A 22456-nucleotide genomic window follows, 5' to 3' on the forward strand; every position below is an offset into this window, starting at 1 on the left:
TAGCAGTTTTGAGCTTTGTTGAATAACTTTGATCTTTTTGGTGGTGATTTGCACAATTTCAGGCCCAAGTAAGACTCTATCCCCGACTTCTGTCCAATAGACCAGTGATCTACATTTTCTGCCATGTAAGGCTTCATGCGATACCATGCCAATGCTGAAGTGGAAGTTGTTATTATACGCAAACTCTGCCAATGGTAAGTAATCTTCCCAACTCCCCTGAAAATCTAAGGCACACATTCAAAATATATCTTCTAGAGTCTGTATGGTTCGTTCTGATTGTCCATCAGTTTGCAGATGGAATGCAATATAAATCTCAGTTCTGTTCCCATTGCCCTCTGTAGACTTTTTCATAATCTAGATACAAATTTTGGATCTCTAACCGACACAATAGATATCGACACTCCACATAAACGGACAATTTCATCAACATATATAGTGGCAAGTCTATAAGTATCATAAGTAGTTCTTACAAGAAGAAAATGTACAGATTTAGTTAGTCTATCAACTACAACCCAGATAGAATTCATACCTCTCGGGGTTCGAGGCAGACCAACAATAAAGTTCATGGTAATATGCTCCAATTTCTATTCCGGAATAGGAAGAGGTTGAAGTAGACCTGCCGATTTCTGGTGTTTAGCTTTAACTTGCTAACACTAAAGACACTTGGACACATATTCTGCAATTTCTAGCTTCATATTAGGCCACCAATAGCTTTGTTTCAAATCCCGATACATCTTGTTGTTGCTTGGATGCATCGCAAACATTAACTTGTGGGCTTCATCTAGAATTCTCTTCTTTAAATCAGAGATGTTTGGAACACACAATCTGTTTTGAAATTTCAACACTTCATTCTCCACACTAAACCCCAATCTCGAATTTGATTCAAATACATTAACTATTTTCTTGAGGAATCCATCTTTCTTTTGTTTATGTTTGATCCCATCAATAATTGTTGGTTCAGCTAAAACGGCGGTTATCAATCTGCCCTGTTTGTGTAATACTACTTCAATCTCAGATTTCTCAAAATCTTTTAGCAATTCTTCTTGTTCAGTAAGAAAACAAGCTAAATTCCCCGTTGATTTTCTATTCAAGGCGTTGGCAATTGTATTAGCTTTTTTTGGATGATACTGAATCTGAAGATCATAGTCTTTGATCAATTCTAGCCACCTTCGCTGCTGCATATTCAGTCCTTTTTAAGTAAAAAAGTACTTTAAACTTTTGTAATCCGTGTAAACTTCACATTTTGCCCTATACAAGTAATGGCGTCAGATTTTTAAAGCAAACACAACTGTGGCCAATTCCAAGTCATGCGTTGGATAGTTCTTTTCATGCGGTCTCAACTGTCTGGAGGCATAGACAATTACTCTCCCATTCTGCATTAACACACAACCCAGACCCTTGTAAGAAGCATCACTAAATATCACAAAAGTTTTTGTACCTAAAGGCAATGTCAACACTAGTGCAGTAGTCAATCTCATTTTTAGTTCATGGAATCCAGATTCCCTTTCATTATTCCATTCAAACGGTTGCCCTTTTCAAGTTAGTTGGGTAAGTGGTACAGCTATTTTTGAAAAGTCCTTCACAAACCATTTGTAGTACCCAGTTAAGCCCATGAAACTGCGAACTTCCGTTACATTTGTCGATGTAGGCCAGTTTACAATTGCCTCTATCTTCTGTGGGTCTACAGAAATTCCATCTCTATTGATGACATGCCCTAAGAAGACAACCACATCCAACCAAAATTCAAATTTCTTTAGTTTGGCAAATAATTTCTTTTCTCTAAGTGTTTGCAAGATAATTCTCAGATGTTGTTCATGTTCAGTTCTACTCTTTGAATATATTAGAATATCATCAATAAAAACCATAACAAACTTATCAAGGTAGGATTTAAAAATTCAGTTCATAAGATTTATAAATGATGCAGATGCATTAGTCACTCCAAATGGCATAACTAGAAATTCATAATGTCTGTACCATGTTATGAATGCGGTTTTCTCAACATCTTTTGCTTTTACCTTGAATTAGTGGTATTCAGATCTCAAATCGATCTTTGAAAACACTTGTGAACCCTGCAACTCATCGAATAAATCATCAATTCAGGGCAATGGATATTTACCCTGTTCAACTCCTGGTAGTCAATACACAAACGTAAGGTCCCATCTTTCTTTTTCACAAACAATACTAGTGCACCCCAATGCGAAGTACTCGATTGGATAAACCTTTTATTAAGCAAGTCTTGCAACTGGTTTTTCAATTCTTTCATTTCAATGGTAGACATTCTGTAAGGAGTTTTTGAGATAGGCTAGGTGTTTAGTGCAACATTACTAGTAAACTCTATTTCTCTATCAACCAATTCTCCTAGCAATTCATTTGGGAGTACATCTGGAAATTTTCTAACAACAAGAATACTATCTATTTCAACATTCATAAATTACTCAGTCAATATGCTACACAAATAACCCTGACACCCCTTCCTAAGTAGTTTACATGCTTTCATTGCTGAAATTAGATAAGGTGGGGGTACTACACCATTGCCAATAAACTCAAATTCATCATGTTCTGGTGGTTTAAACATAACTCGTTTTGTTACACAATCAATAGTGACACAGTATTTAGACACTAATCCATATCCAGAATCACATCAAAATGTCTAATCTCCAAGGGTAACAAATCCACATATAAAGTAGCACCGTTAATATGCATATCACAAATACGATACACAGATGTACATAACACAGATTTCCCAAATTGAGCAAATACACAAAATAGGTATGGTAATGATTCTAGGGGTTTATTTAATCTAGATGCAAATGTAGTAGACACAAAGAAATGTGTTCATCCAGAATCAATTAACATAAAAGCATCTTGATTACATACAGAGATAGTACCTAAGACAATGGTTTTTGTGTTTCGCGTGACACCTGGGACGAGTGCAAATACTCTCACTTTTCTCATAGTGTCTCTGGTAGTAGCAAGCCTCATAGTGTTCCCCAGCATTAGGATTGATCCAGTTGAGCTAGTAGCCGATTTTCTACTCTTTTGTTGTTCAATTTGGGTACAATCCCTTACCTTGTGTCCCATTTTACCACATTTAAAACAAGCCGAAAAATACAGTAACAAACCCTACTATATTTCTTACCACACTGATTACATGTTGGTGTCGTATCTCTGGTGGAGCCCGAAGTGCTCGAGGATCCTGTATTCTGCTTTTTTTAACAATGCCTTCTTTGAGAAAAAGCCCTGTCTCTTACTTTTCCAATCAGTTGGCAGTTTACTCTGATTGGCCATATTAGTTTCTAACATTAGAGCCCAATCCAACACATCAATGTAGGTAGGCAGTTTCAATACATTCACTATTTCTTGAATATCATTACGGAGATCGCCCTCAAATTTTCTTGCCTTCTTATAATCGGTGTTGACCATATGCGGTGCGAACCTAGCCAATTCTGTAAACTTTTCCTTGTATTCTGCCACAATCATAATGTCTTGTTTAAGTCCCTCAAATTCACTTTTATATCACCGGCACATTGTGGAAAGTATTTATCATAAAATAGCTCAAGAAACCATGTCCATTCTATGCCCTTCTTGTCATCACGAATCAACATCCACCATCTTCCTGCTTCATATTCCACTGTAAAGGTGGCCAAATGTACTTTCTGTGCTTCAAGGCACGAAAATACTTCAAACAACTTTTCAATACCGAGGACCCAAGCTTCTACCTTAAATGGGTCCACTCCTTCGGGAAATAATGGTGGTTTCATTTTTTAAAACTCTTTGGTGAGAGATATTGTTTAGTCATTGCTTTGCAAGTCTTACAAAGGTTGTATCACAGGTGGAGGTGGCGATTGTTGCCGCTGTTGTTGCCATTATTGTTATTGCCTCAGTGTTTCTGTCATATCTTGTATCAGTCTTTTCATTTGGTCTAGCCTAGTAGTAGAAGATTCTTCTATTTCATCAAATCTTGTTCTCACCATTGTCTGATGAGACTTGTATTACATTTTATACAAAACAATGTACACAATTTATCATGTAGTCATATATTTCAAAACACTTTAACATATTCTTAATGCATTTAAGCATGTATTTATCACACGAATTAAGTCTTTTCTAGACACTCTATTTCTCATTTGGACAAGTGTGTGAGTTATTAACCTGTGCTCCGATACCACTCTGTCATGACCCAAACCCGCCCCTATGGATTTGGATCATAACTGGCCAATAATCATGAGATTACCTACGACCTCAGACATAAATCAAATCATGATTAATAATAGGGGGCTAAAAACGGAAGTAAAATGTAAAGATTGTCCAATGAGCTTGTGCATAAATGGCATGGAACAAAAATAACTTTTACTCATATTAATAATAACTCACACATTCATACAAAAAGAACATCATACATGTCCAGGAACATTCATAACATAATCTTCCAAGCCAAAAACTTATATACATAAATGGTCATATGTGACCAACAAAAGCAACTCAAGGACAAAACAAAAGATTAAAAACAAAGCCTCTCACGTGAGGTATCCCGAGTTGACTTTACAAAACTTGGTTCTCTCACAAGATCACTAGGGCTAGGGCTGGACATCCCATTGCTCATCTACATACATATAGATAAAGAGTGAGCTAACACTCAGTGAATAATACCAGAGTAAAGAGGTTATATGAATAAGACTCTTAAATAGGTAAATCATACTCGTGAATAGAACATGTAAATCATTATCAAAACAAAATGACCTTAGGTCCATTCTATTATGCTCAAGGTATATCAAAGGGGCAAAACGACCTTGGGTCTAAACATTTATTCATACACTGACCTCAGGTCTAATGGATCCATACACAAATGACCATCCAATCCTTCACAACACATGCACAAAACGACCTTTGGTCCATCATTTCCAAATTCATATTCATGCGCAGAGTTATAGTCATGACCATGTTCATATTCGTATCCATATTCAAAACAGCCTTTTGTCCAATTAATTCATGCGCACGTTTATAGCTATGATCATGTTCATATTCTTATTCATATTCAAAACGACCTTTGGTCCAATTAACTTATGCGCACGTTTATAGTCATGATCATGCTCACATTGCTATATAAGATGCCCTTAGGTGTATCTTGTCAAACATTCTAAACGGCCTTAGCCCATTCCATGTCCTTGTCAAATATACCAAACGACGTTGGGCTCATTTTGTATTCGTACTTATCAATCACTTTATAGATTCTTTTATGAATCAGACAGATAGAATACTCATTCATAATATAAATTCACAAGTTTAGAAAACTTACACGTAGGTAGTGTTAGACATATATACATGAAAATATCTTTACTAAGATATTACTCACAGTGTTCAGTTGGTTGATTCATCCTCAGAGTTGACCGTACACAATTCGTAACACATACAGAAATTGGGTCACAATATAATTCAATTCGTTCTTTAATTCGTTTATCTTTTTTCGGCTTCTTTTTAACGCTTTAGTTCATTTAGGATGCTCAATGTGCGCCTAAGAATGCTCAAAAATGAAATAGAACAAAATTGAAACATAACATAACTTTTCAAAGTTTCTTGAAATAGGGTACTTTGCTTGAGCATAACGTTGGTCACTCGAGCGAACCCTTTAGTCTACAAAAGTACTGGATGCTCGTAATCTAGGATTGAACCAACTTCATTGTTGCTCAAGCGAAGACTCAAAATGTAAGACGGTCACTCGAGCCAACCTCCAATGTTTGCAAAAATACTAAATGCTCGAAATGTGTGCTCGAGCCACTTTTGGTCGCTCAAGCAGTCAATCAAATTTTCGGAATTTCTAGAATTCTATTTTGAGCTTCAAACTCACATTCAAGGTTCCAAACTTATGCATGTCTTGTTCATTTGTGTATAAGACTCCCAAACATATATTTAAAGATAGATAACTTTAACCATAACTCAAAATTCTATGAATTCAACCAAATTTAATCCTTGAACTTTATATTTGAAAAACAATCTTTTATACCTTACATCTACAAGGTTTTAAACTTAAAATTAGACTTCAAAACATAACAATTCATGCATGCATGTGTCAAACAATTATTAATTCCACATGGATTATGTGATTCATGTTCTATAATGAGATTTCACAACAAATTCGTGCATGCATGTGCAAAAATTGATTCCAATTCTTACAATCTTAGCTCAATTCATACACTTAATTACATATTCACGTTGAATCTACAATTAAGTGACTCAAATTCATGAATTATGGTTCAACCACTCACCTAGGAGCTTCAATATAGCTCAATTAGCAAGAGCTTGAGTTGTTCTTCACAAATCTTCAATTTCCTTGAGCTAATTCTTAAGTTTTCCTCCTTTTCTCCCTTGAATTCTTAGCTCTCTCTCTCTCTCTCTCTATATATATATATATATATAAGGTACTTAGCTTAGTTTAATTAAGTTTGATTAGGGCTAATCATCTCCACTTAGTTCTAATCAATTTAATCTAATTAATTTGATCTGAATAAGTTTTTATTTAAATTTCACTGTAGGCTCTAAAAATTATGCTAATCACAATGGTACAGTCAATTTTGGTTTCTATCGCCTTTACAACCCCCAATTTCAGTTTATTACATAATACAGAACATATTTTCCTACGATGAATAGATATGAATTCAAAAATATATAATCACATTATTTGCATCCAAGATCACATAAAGCATATAATCACAAGTATAATTATGACTTAATAGTATAATACGGAACGAGGTTGTCACATCTAGTCAAAGTGGCAATTTTGCACCTGTTTGTCTGGATTGTGGAAGAAAGTATCGAGGTGTGTGGTATCAGATTATTGGGGCTTGTTTTTAGTGTGGAAAGATGGGACACATAACAGGGGAACGTCCTCAGCCATGACAATGTGACAATAGGGGTGTTACAAGTTTAACCGCATCAGTACCAAATGCCCTTATGTGATTCCGACTACTACGAGGGATAATCAGAGACACAGAAGGGTTTTTGCTCTTGTACCGAGGGACGCTCAAACTATAGAAACTATAGTCTCAGGTACACTCTATATTTGTAGATAGTATGCATATGTTTTGATAGATTAGGGGTCTATCCACTCTTTTGTCTCTATGCGATTTGTTGCTAGATTTAATAAACTATTGGAAACTTTGAGATATATACTATGTGTCATCACCATCAAGGGATCTATGTTATGTTCCGCTGTTTATCCTGTATGTGAAATTTTGCTTAAGAATGCTACGTTATATGTTGACTCATTGCCCTTAGACTTTGATTTTATTATAGCTATGGATTGGTTGTCTAAATATTATGCGACTATTGATTGTGCTTCAAAACATGTAATATTCCAACTACCAGGACATAATGAATTTTATTTTGAGAAGAGAGGTGTAATTCCCCAACCATACCTAATTTTCGCTTTGAAAGCACGTAAACTGATTAACAAGGGGTGTCAAGGGTATTTGCGTAGTATTTTGAATGTTCAAACTTTGAATACTGTTTTAGATGATATACCTGTTGTGAAAGATTTTTTTGATGTGTTTCGGGAAGAGTTGTCTAGACAGTTAGTTGATAGAGAACTTGAATTTGTGATTGATGTGATGCCCGATACTCAACCCATATCTAAAACTCCCTACTATATGTTAACTGCTAAAATGAAATAATTGAAGGGACAATTGTAGGTATTGCTTGATAAGGGGTTTATCCGACCAAGCACATCACCGTGGGGTGTATTTGTGTTGTTTGTAAAGAAGAAAAATGGGACACTTCGTTTATGCATTGATTACCAAGAACTCAACAAGGTAACTGTTAAAAATAAATATCCCTTGCCTCGGATTGATGATTTATTTGACCAGTTGCAGGAAATTTTCAAAAATTGATTTGAGATTGGGATACCATCAATTGAAAGTTAAAGCTGAAGACACAAAGAAATCTTCCTTCGAAAACTAGGTATGGACATTATGAATTTAGTCATGCCTTTCAGAGTTACCAATGTACCTGCAACACTTTCATGGATTTGATGAACAACACCTTAGAACAATTCTGCAAACACTCAGGGAGAAACAACTATTTGGGAAACTTAAGAAATGTGAATTCTAGTTGAATGAAGTTACATTTTTGGGACATGTTATTAATAGAAATGGGATATCTATTGACCCATAGAAAATTGAGGCAATTGTTAACTGGCCTACTCCGACTAATGTAATAGAAATTTGCAGTTTCATGGGTTTGGCAGGTTACTACTGGAGATTTGTCAGAGACTTCTCAAAAATTGTGGTGCCTTTGACACGATTGACCCGAAAGGGGAAACCATTCGTGTGGACTAATCAAACAGAATCCGCATTTCAAGAACTGAAGACAAGATTGACTACAACTCCAATTCTTACCTTACCATCAGGAACTGAAGTGTTTGTAATTTTTGGTGATGCATTTCAAAGAGGTTTGGGTTGTGTTTTAATGTATAATGGCAAAGTGATTGTGTACACATCCCCACAACTAAAACCACATAAAAAGAACTACCCAACAAATGATTTTGAACTTGCCACCGTGGTATTTGCATTGAAAATTCGGCGCAACTATTTATATGGGACTAAATATGAGGCATATATATAGCGATCCCGTTTTTCCCTTGGTTGTTTAACTGTAATCCGGACTCGGTTCTGTGGTTGTGTTGTCGTCTTATTCTCGTTTCTATCCTTTACTCTTAGTGTTTGAGTTTTAGGATGTGTTGGGTTTGTTTCGAACAGGTAAATGGAGTTTTGATCTCTAGTGTTGTCGCCCAAAATTTTTGGTGTTCCGCTCGTGCGGGTCATTCTACGCTCGAGCGGAGTTTGGTTTTTGGTTGTCCGCTCGAGCGGGTTTTCTTGAGCTCGAGCGGGGTTTACGTACTTCCAGTATTTCGTGGCCCTGCAAAACTTCTGTAGGTGTGTTTTCTACGCTCGAGCGGGTTTATTGCGCTCGAGCGAGTCGAGCTCGAGCGGGATTGTTGGCGCTCGAGTGGGTAGTTCTTTTTCTGAAAAGTTCTGGGAGATGAAAATCTGCGCTCGAGCGGACTGGTTCTTCACGCTCGAGCAGATGTGTTTAGCTTTTGTTTCTTGGCCCTCGAGCGGTCATCCTTACGCTCGAGCAGTACCAGATAGTTGTGCCTGACGCTCGAGCGTTCTATTCTCAGCTCGAGCAGGTCGTGCGTATATGAGTTATCCGCTGGGTGATTTTTAATCACTTTTCACTTTTCTTTCTCTCTCCTACTTTTTCAAAAACCCATTTTTGAGAGCTCCTCTCTCTAGAATCTCCCTTCTCTCTAGGGTTTGATCTAGCTAGGGTGTTCTCCTTACCTTTGGTCTTTGTAAAAGTTGGGTTGATCGTCACGGGCTATCTTTTGATTCGAAAATATTGAGTTTTGGAGCACGTTGAGTTTCTTCGTCTTCTCCGTTGAGTGTCATCTTTTGAGGTAGGGATATCCTACTCTTCCCTATGGATTTTGTCTTTAAATTTTAGCATTTGATATGTTGGGTGTTGTTGGGTAGATTTGAGAAAGTTTGGATCTTTTGTGTAATTTTACAAAAGATGGGGTTTTGTTTGAAATAGACCTATATGCAAGTTTGGTATGAAAGAAAATGAGTTGGATGATGGATCGTGGATGAAAATGAAACCTTAGAGTTATTTTGTTAATTAAGGTAATTTGCCCTAATTGTTTTAATTAATTAACGTATATAATTAATTAAAGGAAATGAGGAATCGAATTGGAAATGTTGAAATTGGGAATGTATGGGACTAAAGGGTGTAGTTAAATCATTTATTGCTCACCCAATTGAAATGTTGATATATTATCCATTTGTGCATTTATTTCCTGTTTAGAAATAATTGCTTTGGGCTACCGGTGGAGGGTAGTATTGATTGTTGTAGACAATGCATGATGATTAGGCAAACTAAAACTAATCAATTGGATGTGTCATAGAATATGACGGTTGATAGAATACATTAACTTTATGTATTGATTGATTGTGTATATGACCAATGTGTTTATATGCATTATGTGTAGACGGTTGATAGAATACATTAACTTTATGTATTGATCGATTATGTATATGATTATGTGTTTATATGCATTGCTTGTGTATGGGAGGAGATGGGGGATGTACTCCACGGTTTAGGGGAAGATGGGGGATGTACCTCTAAACCGGTTAATGGTTAAGGGAAGATGGGGGATGGACCCGGGATGCAGCTCATATGCTCTCCCATTGAAGTGTTGATACAGCTCATATGCTTATCTATTGGAATGTTGATACAGCTCATATGCTTATACAGCTCATATGCTTATCTAGTTGAAGTGTTGATACAGCTCATATGCTTATCTATTGGAATGTTGATACAGCTCATATGCTTATCTGTTGTAGTCTTGATATAACTCATATGCTTATCTGTTGAAGTAATGATATAGCTCATATGCTTATCTGTTGTAGTAGTGATATAGCTCATATGCTTATCTATTGAAAAGTCTGTTTAATTTGATATAGCATTAAAATGTATATCATCATCGTTTGCGAAGTATGGTAGTAGTTTATGTGTTATTGATACAACACCAAAATGTGTATCCACCTTGAATTCCGAAAGTGTTCTAGTGACGAACTATAATCTCATCAAATGTTTTGGCCAGAGTACTGAGCCTTGTTTTCAAACTCAAAGTTGAATAAGAAATGGAAAGTGAATTGTAACATAGACTTGGCTGTCATGGAATTGTAATAAGTTGTAAATGGAAATGTAAGTATTGACCATCTATCAGTTGCTAATCTTTTAGGCATTGTTCATAGTCGGTTTAGTATGTTTCTACTGGGCTGTGGCTCACCCTATATGGGAACATCAATTTCAGGTACAGGTATCATGCCACCTCCAAGGACATAGCTTGGGAGGCTAGAGACGGATAGACTTTTGTTGTCTTATTTCCTTTTGATGTATTACATGTAAATTCAAGCCAAGGGCTTAATGTGTAATTGAGTTAGTACTCTCTTTTGTAACCAAGTGTTAACTTCGAAAGCTGTAAGCCCGTAGGGCATTTGCTTTTGTTGTTAACATGTAATACTTTTGTAATGAAATACTCTGATGAATTGAAGAATGTAGATCTTTTATATATAAATGCATGTTTATATTGTTGGGTTTAATGTTATTATTTTGAGGGCGTGACAATATATAGACCACAGGACCTTAAAATATTTCTTTACCCATAAAGAACTTAATATAAGATAGAGATGTTGGCTTGAACTGATTAAAGACTATGACAGGCAAATCCATTACCATCCGAGTAAAGCTAACACAGTGGCTGATGCTCTTAGCAAAAAAATTACAAGGACCTTGGCTTGTTTGTTGACTGACCAAAAAGAGCTACTATAAGATCTAGACAAACTCGAGATAGAAGCGGTATATTATGGGTAAGGCAATATTTTGACAGCAATGTCTGGATAACTAGCTATTATTGAAGAAATTAAACAGAAACAGAGAGGTGATCAGTTTCTACAGAAAATGTGTGATGAGTTTAAAACTAAGCCCAGACCAAGATTCTTTATTAAAGAACAGGTATTGAAATTTTAGGGAAGGCTTTGCGTACCTAGTGATACAGAATTGAAAAGAAGAATTCTACATAAAGCTTACAAGTCCATATTTGCTATGCATCTGGTGTAACAACCCCGATCTATGATTAGCCTATAATCATTGATTAAGAATGCCTAATATTAATTGCATGTGTATTGTGTTATTTGTGCTTATATCTGTTTGATGTAGAAATATCCACCAGTATTTCTGATTCGGTACGCGAATTAAAGGCCTTATCGGCATCCGATCACGAAATTGACTTGGTTTATTGTTATTTGGAATTTTTAGAAATTTATGGTAAGTTTAATTAAAATCTGATTTGGAACCAAATAATTAGAATTAATAATCCCAATATGATTAGTTTAAACCAAGCTTGATTAACCAACACTAAACCAAGCCTATATAAGGCTTCTAGATTACAAAACACTCTTATTTAGTCAGCTTTGAGCTCCCAAACATGAGAGAGAGAGAGAGAGATACCAAGAGAGAACTGAGATCAAAGCTTGAGGTTTGGAGGGAATTTGCTAAGAGACTTGGACAGTTGCTCAAGATTATCACTAAACTTAAAGAATTGAGAACTCTAGGTAAGAAGCACGTCCTTAAATTTTGTATTCAAGACATTAGTGTAAGAATTCAAGAGATTAAGGTGGTTAAATATAAGAATTAAGCTAGAATTGAAGAATTTGGGTCATATCATGCATGCATGTCCATTGCATTTTCATTTCATCATAATTTGAGTTTGATTTCAAGGGATTCTTACATGCATGTTCTTATTTTGACTATATTTGAAGAATTCAACATGTTTTTGAGCTAAATATCTCATTTGATCATGTTTTGGATGGTTTGAGTTCATATCAAGTCATGCATGTATTATACTTCGAATTTCAAGTTTGATTCCGAACAATTGGCATGCTCCTGGGCCTTGATTTTATGAAATAATCTTTATTCCTAAATGTATTACAAGTTTAGACATGTTTTCTCAAGTTTTGGGCCCAAAAGATGTGTTTTGACACTCTGAATTTGAGTTTTGAAGCTAGGAGTGCAATTTAAAGATTGCACAATTCGCACTCTTCGCTCAAGCGGTGGAGTTTGCGCTCCAGCGAAGAATGCAAGCTCCTAATACTTTTGCAGAGTTTGGGGGTGTAGACACCCCATTTTGACCGGCCCTAAGACTTGGGCGCTTTCTTTTGATTACCCGATGATGACAATTAGAATGTGTTTCTCACAAAATTCTCAGTAAAAAAGATGGAATTTAAGTTTTAATCTCAACCTTCACACATTTTTTGGCCAAACTATTTTAGACCTTAAAACCCTCTTTTTAAAATATGTTTTTTTTAAATGTTTCTACAATGTCCCAAGGCTCCCATTTCGACTAAAATATTACACCTTTCAGTAAACCGAGTAAGGACAAAGTGGAAATAAATGGAAGGGAGGTGAAATTTTTTGAAAAATATTTAAAAAAAATTTCTTTATAGGTTTGGAGTTAAAGGAAATAGGAGGGGATGAAAGAAAACTGGTTTAGGAAAAGAATGAGTATCAAATCATTAAGAAGGAAATGAGCATCCTTCACTAAATTAGGCATTTCTATTTGTACACTTGTAATTTAAATGTGAGGCTACCACCATTGGAAAGTAGACTTATGGGGCTTCAATTTAGACCCAAGAACCACCTTAGACCAAGTCCAAATAAGAGAGATATGCCCATTTGAAGTTGGGCTTCAGAGCAGATTTTGTTGACCCAACCCGAGACAACCTTTACTAAATTAGGCATATCTCTTTGTATACTTAGAATTTAAATTTGAGGTCACCACCATTGGAAAGTAGACTTCTGGGGCTTCAATTTGGACCTAAGAACCGCCTAAAACCAGGTCCATATGAGGGAGATATGCCCATTTGAAGTTGGGCTTAAAAACAAATTTTGTTGACTCAGCCCAAAACAACAATAGCCCATTTTTTCTTGGTTTTGGTTCGGTTGGGACAACCCATTTACCTATTTTCTGAGCCATTCAAGTGCATCCACTCATCCTCCATTATACCTAATCATCCCCTGTTGTCAAAAAGAGTTTTGTTTGTATTCATAAAGGAGTATCCCATGCAACCACCTTGAAAATTTGCCCTCCTATCATATTCTTGTCTCCCACCTTCTTTTTGACCTTTACTCTCCCTCATTGCCTATATAGAATGATCATATTGTAAGAGAGAAGGAGGACCACGAAATTGAAGAGAAAAGAGTGAGAAAAGGGTGAAAAAAAGAGAGAAAAATTGAGTTTTTGAGCCAAAAATATTCCTATCTTCCATATACACCCCATACCTTCCATAGCTATTGAAATTCCTCATTTCCATACACCAAAACCACTCTAAAAATTATGATATAGCCAAAGATCAATTGCATTGATCATAAGGAAGAGTGTTTAGTGATTGAAAGTGAGAAAAAATAGAGAGTTAGCCGCTTTTCATACCACAAACTCCATAATTTCGAATTGAGGATTTGAGAACACACTTCCTAAACTTGAGGGTGATCAAAAGGAAATTTGGAAATCAAGAAGTTCAATATTTCTTTGGAAGGTGAATTTTTAGTCTTTCATTTTCTTATATTTTATATCTCATATTTATTTTCTTGCTTCTTATTTCATAGTGTTTTGTTATAATCCAAGTGGTTTGTTTATCTCATATTTATTTTCTTACTTTATATTTCATAGTGTGTTGTTATAATCCTAGTGGTTTGTTTAGCTCATAATTATTTATTTATTTATTTTTATTCGCATGCTTTAATTTCATATTAGTTTTGTTGTAATCTTGCATGTTCTACCTCATATTTATTTATTTATTTTTTGTATTAGTCTCATATTAGTTTTGTTATAACCTTGTATGTTCTATCTTATATTTTTTTTATAGCTTTAGGTTTATGTTGTGAGTTTGCCCTTTTTATTTTATTTTATATTTGTTTTCTTGTTTCTTTAATCTAACCGGTAGTGGTTAGTTGACCCACCTACATATTTTTTGTTTGTTCATTTTCTTGATTTCGCAACAAGATAGGTTTTGCTCGGCCTAGTTGGCCGGTCGATTAACTTCTTCCGAACAAGATGGCGTAATTTCCCAATATTGACCAATTTTCACCGGCAATTCCAAAGAACATGAAGCTTTTATTTTATTTATTTTTTATTTTGAGTGTATTTTGAGGTTTTTATTTTGTTGTAATATTCTCCTCATCCCTATCTAATTTGGTTTGTAATTATTCTTTAAAATGTTGTAATAATTTCCCGTCCTGCTTCTTTCTATCCCGTTCTTTTACTTGCTCTCTTTATTTGTACGTAAACATCATATTTACTTTTCATCATAGTTATGCTTTGCATCCATGTTTCATGCATCTTGATTCTGCTAAATTTGCATTTGTGGATTTAATCAATTCCTATGTGATTATGTGCGCTACTTCATGTTCTTGAGATGATTCACATATCATATTTTAGAAGCCGAATCTTTAGTTGCATCTCATGAGTGAATTGCATTAGGATTTTGTATATAAGATCATGCATATTTTACTAACTTTGTTTTGTAGCTTGTTCGTGCGACGTCAAACATATAAGTTTTTATGCTTTAGCATACCGTTTGTGTGTGTTTTTCTTACTATGTCTAGCATTCTACCATGAGGCTATTTGCTTATGTGATATAACTTTATGAATGCCAGTGGATGGAGGTTGTGTCATTTAATTTGGAATGATGTTGATTTTTCATGCTTGTAAACTCAATTTATTTGGGTTGTACATCGTCAAAACTCTTTCAAAATGCATGATATCAAATTGTTCTAAAATGAATGGCATAGTCTAAACTTGTATGCTTTACATAGTAAATTTTATGATTTATTAAATAATCAGAACATGAACATATAAATAAAATAAAATTCATATCATGGTTAGTAAAGGCCGATCTTTGATCGGGTGGGTGAGGGTGCTCATTATTGACCTTCCCCTCTCATACCTAAGGTTCCGAGCCAAGCATCCTTGGTTACGACGAATAGTGGCCTTGGCACGAGTCATGGGTTTCCTAATTTTCCCAAAATAAATATTAGGTGGCGACTCTGAGATCTGATGACGCAGTCCATTTTTGACAAAATTGCAATAAAATGGATTTTCAATAAAAGTTGTCAAATCTGGACTCTCATCTATGTTTCACATTGCACTCGTGAGACTAGATCAAAGAGATCTCGGGGGTCTGAACTGTCTAACGTGCGCGGGTACCCCCCGGGCATGTTATAGGGGGTTGGCTCGAGCGGCAAAACCTACATTCAAGCAATCACCCTTATTTTTTATCCTCAGCTCGAGCGTAGGAAGTTATGTTTGAGCGTAAAGTGAGAGCTCCTAGAAGTTTTGCAGAGTTTTGTAGACCGCTTGAGCGACCAAAGTTGGCTCGAGAGAAGACCCTGTTTTCAAAAATTTGACTAAGTGTTTCAACTCATATTTTGGCATCCTTATTGCATCTTAGGCATTCCTAAGCCTTAATTAAGATATAATAATGAGGATAAAGATTAGAAATACACCTAGATAGAAGAGGAATGAGTTAAGTATTTTCTGGGCATGTGTTTCAATGTGTATCCGCTATGTGTTTGTATAGGTCACGCGCCATAGGCTATCCGATCTGTCTGCTCTATCTATTCTGCTACCGGAGCTATATGTGAGTAACAACTCTATAACGCTATGTTTGAATAAAAGTAATTTCAGAATGATAAGATATGATTTGGTTTAAGAAATGCTATTTTATGAATAATGAATGAATGTCTAATTTTCTGAAATGTAATTGTGGCATCCTCGATTTATATGGCCCTTGCCCGTGGGAAACAATACCATGGCTTATATTTCTATGGCCCTCACCCAAGGGAAACAATACCGTGGCTCATGATCATATAGCCTTTGCCTGGTGGAAACAATATCGTAGCCTATGTTCACATGACTCTCGCCTAGGGAATACAATACCATGGCTACTTATGCACAAGTATGGACCTTTGGGGTCGTCGATACCGATTATGTATGTGGGTCTCAGGACCAATTTGATATGATAGCTAATGGATGTACCACATATAACTGCTTATGACTTCTGGTTAAGTATGCGATTCTGAATCTGTTTCCAATATGAACTCTGACTTCTGAAACTGTTTGGACATCATTCATAAACCCTTTACTCTGTTGTTATTCACTAGACTCCAACTCATCATATTATTTATGTACGTAGGTGACCAGGAGCGTGACTAGGCACAGAGTTAACTGCCTGGAGCTCCGTTTTGTCAGCCAACCATTGTGCCTCCCGAGGAGGTTCCTATTTAAGAAGAGATCATGTTTTGTGATTAATGACTGAGACTCTTCTTTTGTTTTGTATTTCTTCTGTTACTTGTTGGACAAGTCTTTTGTTTATTTGTATATGGTGACGCAATGATGACGTCTTAATTATGTAAATTAAGTTTTAAATGTTCATGTCCCATGTATGTCTACATAATTCTATGGACATTATATGTTTGTATTTACTTCTGTTTGCCCTAATATTTTGTTTAATTTGTTCGGAGGCCTTTGGTAATCCCAGGATTACTGGCTGGTTACGATGCTAAACCTATAGGGGTGGGTTTGGATCGTGACAGAGTGGTATCAGAGCATGTGTTCTACCGCACACACGAGTCTATATCAGCTATAGGATGTCTTAGAAAAGAATTAAGGGCATTACATCTACATGTGTGAGTGTGTGATATCATGTGAACATATCAGAACGAATATGAAATGACTCTGAAATGAAATGAATTGAAACTCAACATTATGAAAAGATTATGCCAGTGTTTATTAGTGCTTTGTTTACCTATAACAAATGGAAAATCCAAGAAGTGATGGTATAGCTAAATCTTCTGAGTCTCGAATGAACCGCATGGAACGGATGTTAGAGGCTTTAACAGAATCAATGATACAGCAACAGAGACAATGACCTTTGCCTTTTCTGCCCCCTCCGGTCCAAGTAGAGCCGGTCAACAATGACATTCTCAATTTGACTCAAAAATTTAACAAGATGAAGCCACCAACTTTTCTGGGTGGTATTGAATCGTTAAAGGCCAAGACATAGATGCTAGAGACCGAAAAACTATTTGAAGTCTTTTCATGTTCTGAAGTCCAGAAAGATTTGTTGGCAACTTACACTCTGAAAGACGAAGCCTGACATTGGTGGATGCTTATTCAAGACACTAATAGAGCTTTAATTTGGAATCAATTTAAAGAGATCTTTTATGAAAAATACTTCCTACAGTGTTTTCAAGACTGAAAGGTGTCAGAGTTTGAACAATTAAAGCAAGGCAGCATGTTTATGGTTAGCCAGCCACTGTGTCTTCTGAGGAGGTTCCCATCTGAGAAGTGGTCTTGTTTTGTGATCAATGTCCAAGACTTTTCTTTTGTTTTGTATTTCTTCTATTACTTGTTGGACAAGTCTTTTGTTTATTTGTATACGGCGACGCATGGATGACGTCTGAATTATGTAAATTAAGTTTTAAATGTTTTTGTCCCTGATCACCAAATAGCCCCATTTCTTGTTAACGATTTTACCTGTATTCTTAAAGGCTGGTGGGATAATATTCTCACTGAAACCCAACAAAATGAGATTTTGAATTCATTTAAAATAATTACTGATCCTATAACTAGTCATGCTTGCCAAGAGCAGGACGCTGTTTATACTCTTATCAATACAATAGTGCATTATTTTATTGGCACCCACTATTGCTGGCATTGAAGATAGGAGTCGAGAACTCTTAAAGAATCTTAAATGCCCCTCTATATCCCATTTCAGATGGTATAAAGATGTTTTCCTTATGAAAGTTGTGCGTCGATATGATACAAACAATGATCATTGGAAAGCCAAATTTCTAGATGGTCTTCCTACTCTTTTTGCTGAAAGAGTTAGAAAGAAATTATGGGATCGTCACAATAGAATGACCATACCTTATGCCGAATATACTTACGGCCAACTTATAGGTATTGTTACAGATGAAAAACTTCTTTATGCAACGATCTTAAACTCCAGTATCAAATGAAGAAACAAAATCTTACAGGCCAAAAAAAAGTAGGTGAATTTTGTGACTAATTTGCCTATGATACTAAAATACAATATCCATCCAAAAACAGGAAACAAAAATTTGGAGAATCTTCAAAGCATTATTCCAAAAAATTCAGAAAATATAAAACTCCCAAACAGAGTTACCAGCAACATCAGCCTCAAAAATCTAATAAAGGCAAACAAAAAGCCTCTTACAAAAAGAAAGATAAGTTAATAAAAAATGTTATAAGTGTGGACAAACAGGGCATTATGCTAATTGCTGTCGAGCAAAAATCCAACAAAAACTTAATGAGATGGTGCTTGATGATCATCTCCAATAGCAGATTCTTCAAGCCATGTCTGAGAAATAGATACTAGTCCTAGTTCTGACAATGGACTTGCTGAACTTTATTCACCTTCTAAGTCTGATAAAAAATCTGACCCTACTCTAGAAACTTGTCCCTGTAAACAAAATAATATCAATTAGATTTCGGAAGCCAACTATTGGAAAGCAATAGTTGAAATGAATGGTCTTGACATAGGAGGACCTAGCCTTAATGTTCTTACTAATAGCGAGCAGCACATGTTAAACATTGCTGACCAAATAACAAATCTAGAAATGAAGCTAAAGATGTGCTACCAACAGCATAAAGAGGAAGAAATTGGCCTTCCCCTAATCATTATAGTATGAAAGAGGTTTATAATCATTTACAAAACTCTTCTCCAATTGAAAAACCTATAACAATCCAAGATCTTAAAATGGAAGTCAATGCTTTAAAAACAAAGATTAAACATCTTCAAACAGAAAATTTATCAATCATAGCAGATATTAAGAAAATTAATACTCAGTTAGCCCAACCGAAAGGACAAGCCAAAGATAAAAAGGATACTGAAGAAAAATCCAGCAGTAACATACCTGACCCATCTAACAACCAATATTGAATGCTTATGAATCAGTAACTTTCCAGAAATGGTATATCAAAATAACTTTTATTATAAAACCAAATTTTATAATCAAAGATGTTGTCGCTCTTGCAGATAACGGTGCTGATATGAATTGAGTATAGGAAGGTTTAATTCCTACCAAATATTTCCAGAAAACAACCCAGTCACTCACCAGTGCTAGTGGCAATTTCATGTATATTCGCTACAAACTTCCAGAAGTTCTTATCTGTAACCGGGGCATTTGTCTCCCAACTTCATTTGTCCTCATCAGAAATAGGTCCCAAACTATTAGTCTAGGGACGCCATTCCTGGGTTTATTAATGCCTATCACCAAAGTGGATTCCATTGGCATTCATACAATCATAAGTAATCAACAGATTATTTTTGAGTTCATTACAGAACCATATACCAAAGAGTTAGATCAAATTAAAGATCTAGTCAATTTCAAAGAAAAACAAATCAATTTTCTCCAGACAGAAATTCATTTTCTCACAACAAAACAACGGTTACAACAATCCTCCTTACAGAATAAAATTAAGATAATTGAAAAAGAATTTCATACAGAAATCTATAGTGATGTTCCAAATGCTTTTTGGGAACGAAAGAAGCATATCGTTTCTCTTCCTTATGAACGAGGATTTGATGAGCGTGAAATACCTACCAGATCCCGACCTAGTCAAATGAAGAAAGACTATTTAGAACTATGTAAAACGGAAATAGATACTCTCTTACAGAAAAACCTTATTAGGCCAAGTTATTCTCCTTGGCGTTGTACAGCCTTCTATGTTAACAAGAATACAGAAATCGAAAGAGGTGTGCCAAGATTTGTCATCAATTACAAACCTCTTAATGATGCCTTGAAATGGATCTGGTATCCTATTCCAAATAAAAAAGATATTTTAGATGGTTTACAGAATTCTATCTTTTTTTCTAAATTTTAAAATCAGGATATTCACAAATTCAAATTGCGGAACAAGACAGGTATAAGACTGCTTTTATCATACCTTTTGGACATTTTGAATGGAATGTTATGCCATTTGGTTTAAAAAATGCACCATCTGAATTCCAGCATATTATGAATGATATATTCACTTCTTATTCATAATTTGTTATTTGTTATATTGATGATGTTCTTATTTTTTCATTATCTATTGACCAGCATATTAAAAATCCTAATATTTTTAAGCATGTTATTATACGAAATGGTTTGGTAATTTCTGCGCCAAAAATGAAACTTTTTCAAACTACAATTAGATTTTTAGGCCATAACATTCATAATGGCACTATAATTCCTATTGATCGAAGCATTGAGTTTGCATCTAAATTTTCAGATGAAATTAAAGATAAAACTCAATTACAGAGATTTCTTGGTAGTCTTAATTATATTAGTGACTATTACCACCAGTTAGCACAGGATGCTGCAATCCTTTATACTAGACTACGGAAAAACCATCCGCCATGGACACCAGAACACACCAAAGCTATTCAGAAAATAAGCTTAAAGCAAAAACTTTGCCTTGTCTTGCTTTACCCAATCCAGAATGGAAAAAAAAAATGTTGAAACTGATGCTTCTAATCAGGGTTATGGAGGTATTTTAAAACAATATAACCCTAATAGTAAAAAAGAAGAACTTTTGCGGTTTACTTCACAAAGTTGGAAACAGGTAGCTTTAAATTATATAACCATTAAACAGAAATGTTTAGCCATTGTTAAATGTGTTTCTAAATTTCGGGATGATTTATTAAATCAACATTTCTTAATTCGTGTTGATTGTTCTGATGCAAAATAGATCTTTAAAAAAGATGTTCAGAATCTTGCTAAAAAATACATTTGTTTCTAGGCAAAGCATACTATCAGCATTTGACTTTGATAATGAATATATTAAAGGAGAAAATAACTCTTTACCAGATTTTCTAACCCCTGAATATTTGCAGGGTCCACATGTCCAGTAGAGGCCGAGGCCCAGGCCGACGGGGCCATGGAAGGGGATCCATCCCTTACTATGTACAAAATCCCTATCATATAGAATTTCCAAGGCTTCAAGCTGCCCTTAACAGTAAAAAAGGGAAATCTAGCCAAACGGCTAAAGATGTCCTCCTTACTCCTCCAAAACCATATATACAGAATACAATCATTGAGGAAACTGTCCTCTACATTAATACAGAAAATGAACAATGGATGTCCGATCCATGGGAGATCAAAAGTAGGTATTTTACAATTCAACAATTTCCACCTCATTTTGATCAGTACAGATACATGTATGAACAAATACTACTTGAGACTGCTTCGATTGAGTTCAAACATGCACTCGATGATCCCAATCGTATTGCCAGTCCCATTAATTTCAGTAAAGCTACCATACAGAATATTATGGCCATGGCCGCTTGGGGTATACATCCCCATGTTACCAGAACTTTGGATATTCGTAATAAGGAATCCCGTTACAATTATTGGGATTATATTGATGCATTTACCTGTGCATTTTATTACCAAAATCCTTCATTCTTGGTTTCTCGGTATTCTTCCCGATGTTCTCAAAAATGATTTACCTAATCGGTTTCTCGTTTGGTGGGATAAATTCGGGCTCCAGTTAGATATTTTTCCAGAACCCATTAGGCAGGTATTTAATGAATGGCAAATTGCCTACGGTCGCGTTCCAGTATATAAAGACATTTCAATGTCTAAATCAGTTGTTCATTTTGTCATTCGCTTTGGAATTCCATGGATATGGAAGTGGATTTCCAATGTGATTACCAGAACAAAGTTTCACGACTCAAAAGAGTTTTCTTTGTGAAATGGTGGACAAAGGGGCTTGATACCCCTAAACAGCAATAGGAAATCTTATAGAAAATTCACGCTTATACCAAGG

At 35.5% G+C, this 22456-nt stretch overlaps 2 protein-coding genes across 2 annotated transcripts; both read right to left on the minus strand.

Moving 5' to 3' along the window:
- Nucleotides 1-653: 653 nt before the first annotated feature.
- LOC145797964 (uncharacterized) lies at nucleotides 654-3081 on the minus strand. The gene is made up of 4 exons (XM_082885404.1): nucleotides 2889-3081; nucleotides 2326-2412; nucleotides 1560-1714; nucleotides 654-1175 (listed from the first exon to the last, which is right to left on the minus strand). The coding sequence occupies exons 1-4, from the start codon at nucleotides 3079-3081 to the stop codon at nucleotides 654-656; spliced, it is 957 nt and encodes a 318-aa protein (XP_082741530.1).
- Nucleotides 3082-3147: 66 nt separating this feature from the next.
- On the minus strand, nucleotides 3148-3761 carry LOC145797965 (uncharacterized). The gene is made up of 2 exons (XM_082885405.1): nucleotides 3521-3761; nucleotides 3148-3467 (listed from the first exon to the last, which is right to left on the minus strand). The coding sequence occupies exons 1-2, from the start codon at nucleotides 3759-3761 to the stop codon at nucleotides 3148-3150; spliced, it is 561 nt and encodes a 186-aa protein (XP_082741531.1).
- Between the last annotated feature and the right edge of the window lie 18695 nt (nucleotides 3762-22456).

Source organism: Camellia sinensis, chromosome 8 (genome assembly GCF_055761805.1).
Source record: "Camellia sinensis isolate YWXY chromosome 8, ASM5576180v1, whole genome shotgun sequence".
Lineage (NCBI taxonomy): Eukaryota > Viridiplantae > Streptophyta > Magnoliopsida > Ericales > Theaceae > Camellia > Camellia sinensis.

Bases quoted from the DNA above. Each gene is read 5' to 3' on its own strand.
- LOC145797965 (XM_082885405.1), bottom strand. From the start codon at position 3,761: ATGAAACCACCATTATTTCCCGAAGGAGTGGACCCATTTAAGGTAGAA. The intron at 3,468-3,520 runs GTGATATAAAAG...TGATTGTGGCAG, and splicing joins ATACTTTCCACAATGTGCCG to AATACAAGGAAAAGTTTACA.
- LOC145797964 (XM_082885404.1), bottom strand. From the start codon at position 3,081: ATGGGACACAAGGTAAGGGATTGTACCCAAATTGAACAACAAAAGAGT. The intron at 2,413-2,888 runs GTACTATCTCTG...ATGTTGAAATAG, and splicing joins CACAAAAACCATTGTCTTAG to ATAGTATTCTTGTTGTTAGA. The intron at 1,715-2,325 runs GTAATGTTGCAC...TTGTCTTCTTAG, and splicing joins TAGAGAAATAGAGTTTACTA to GGCATGTCATCAATAGAGAT.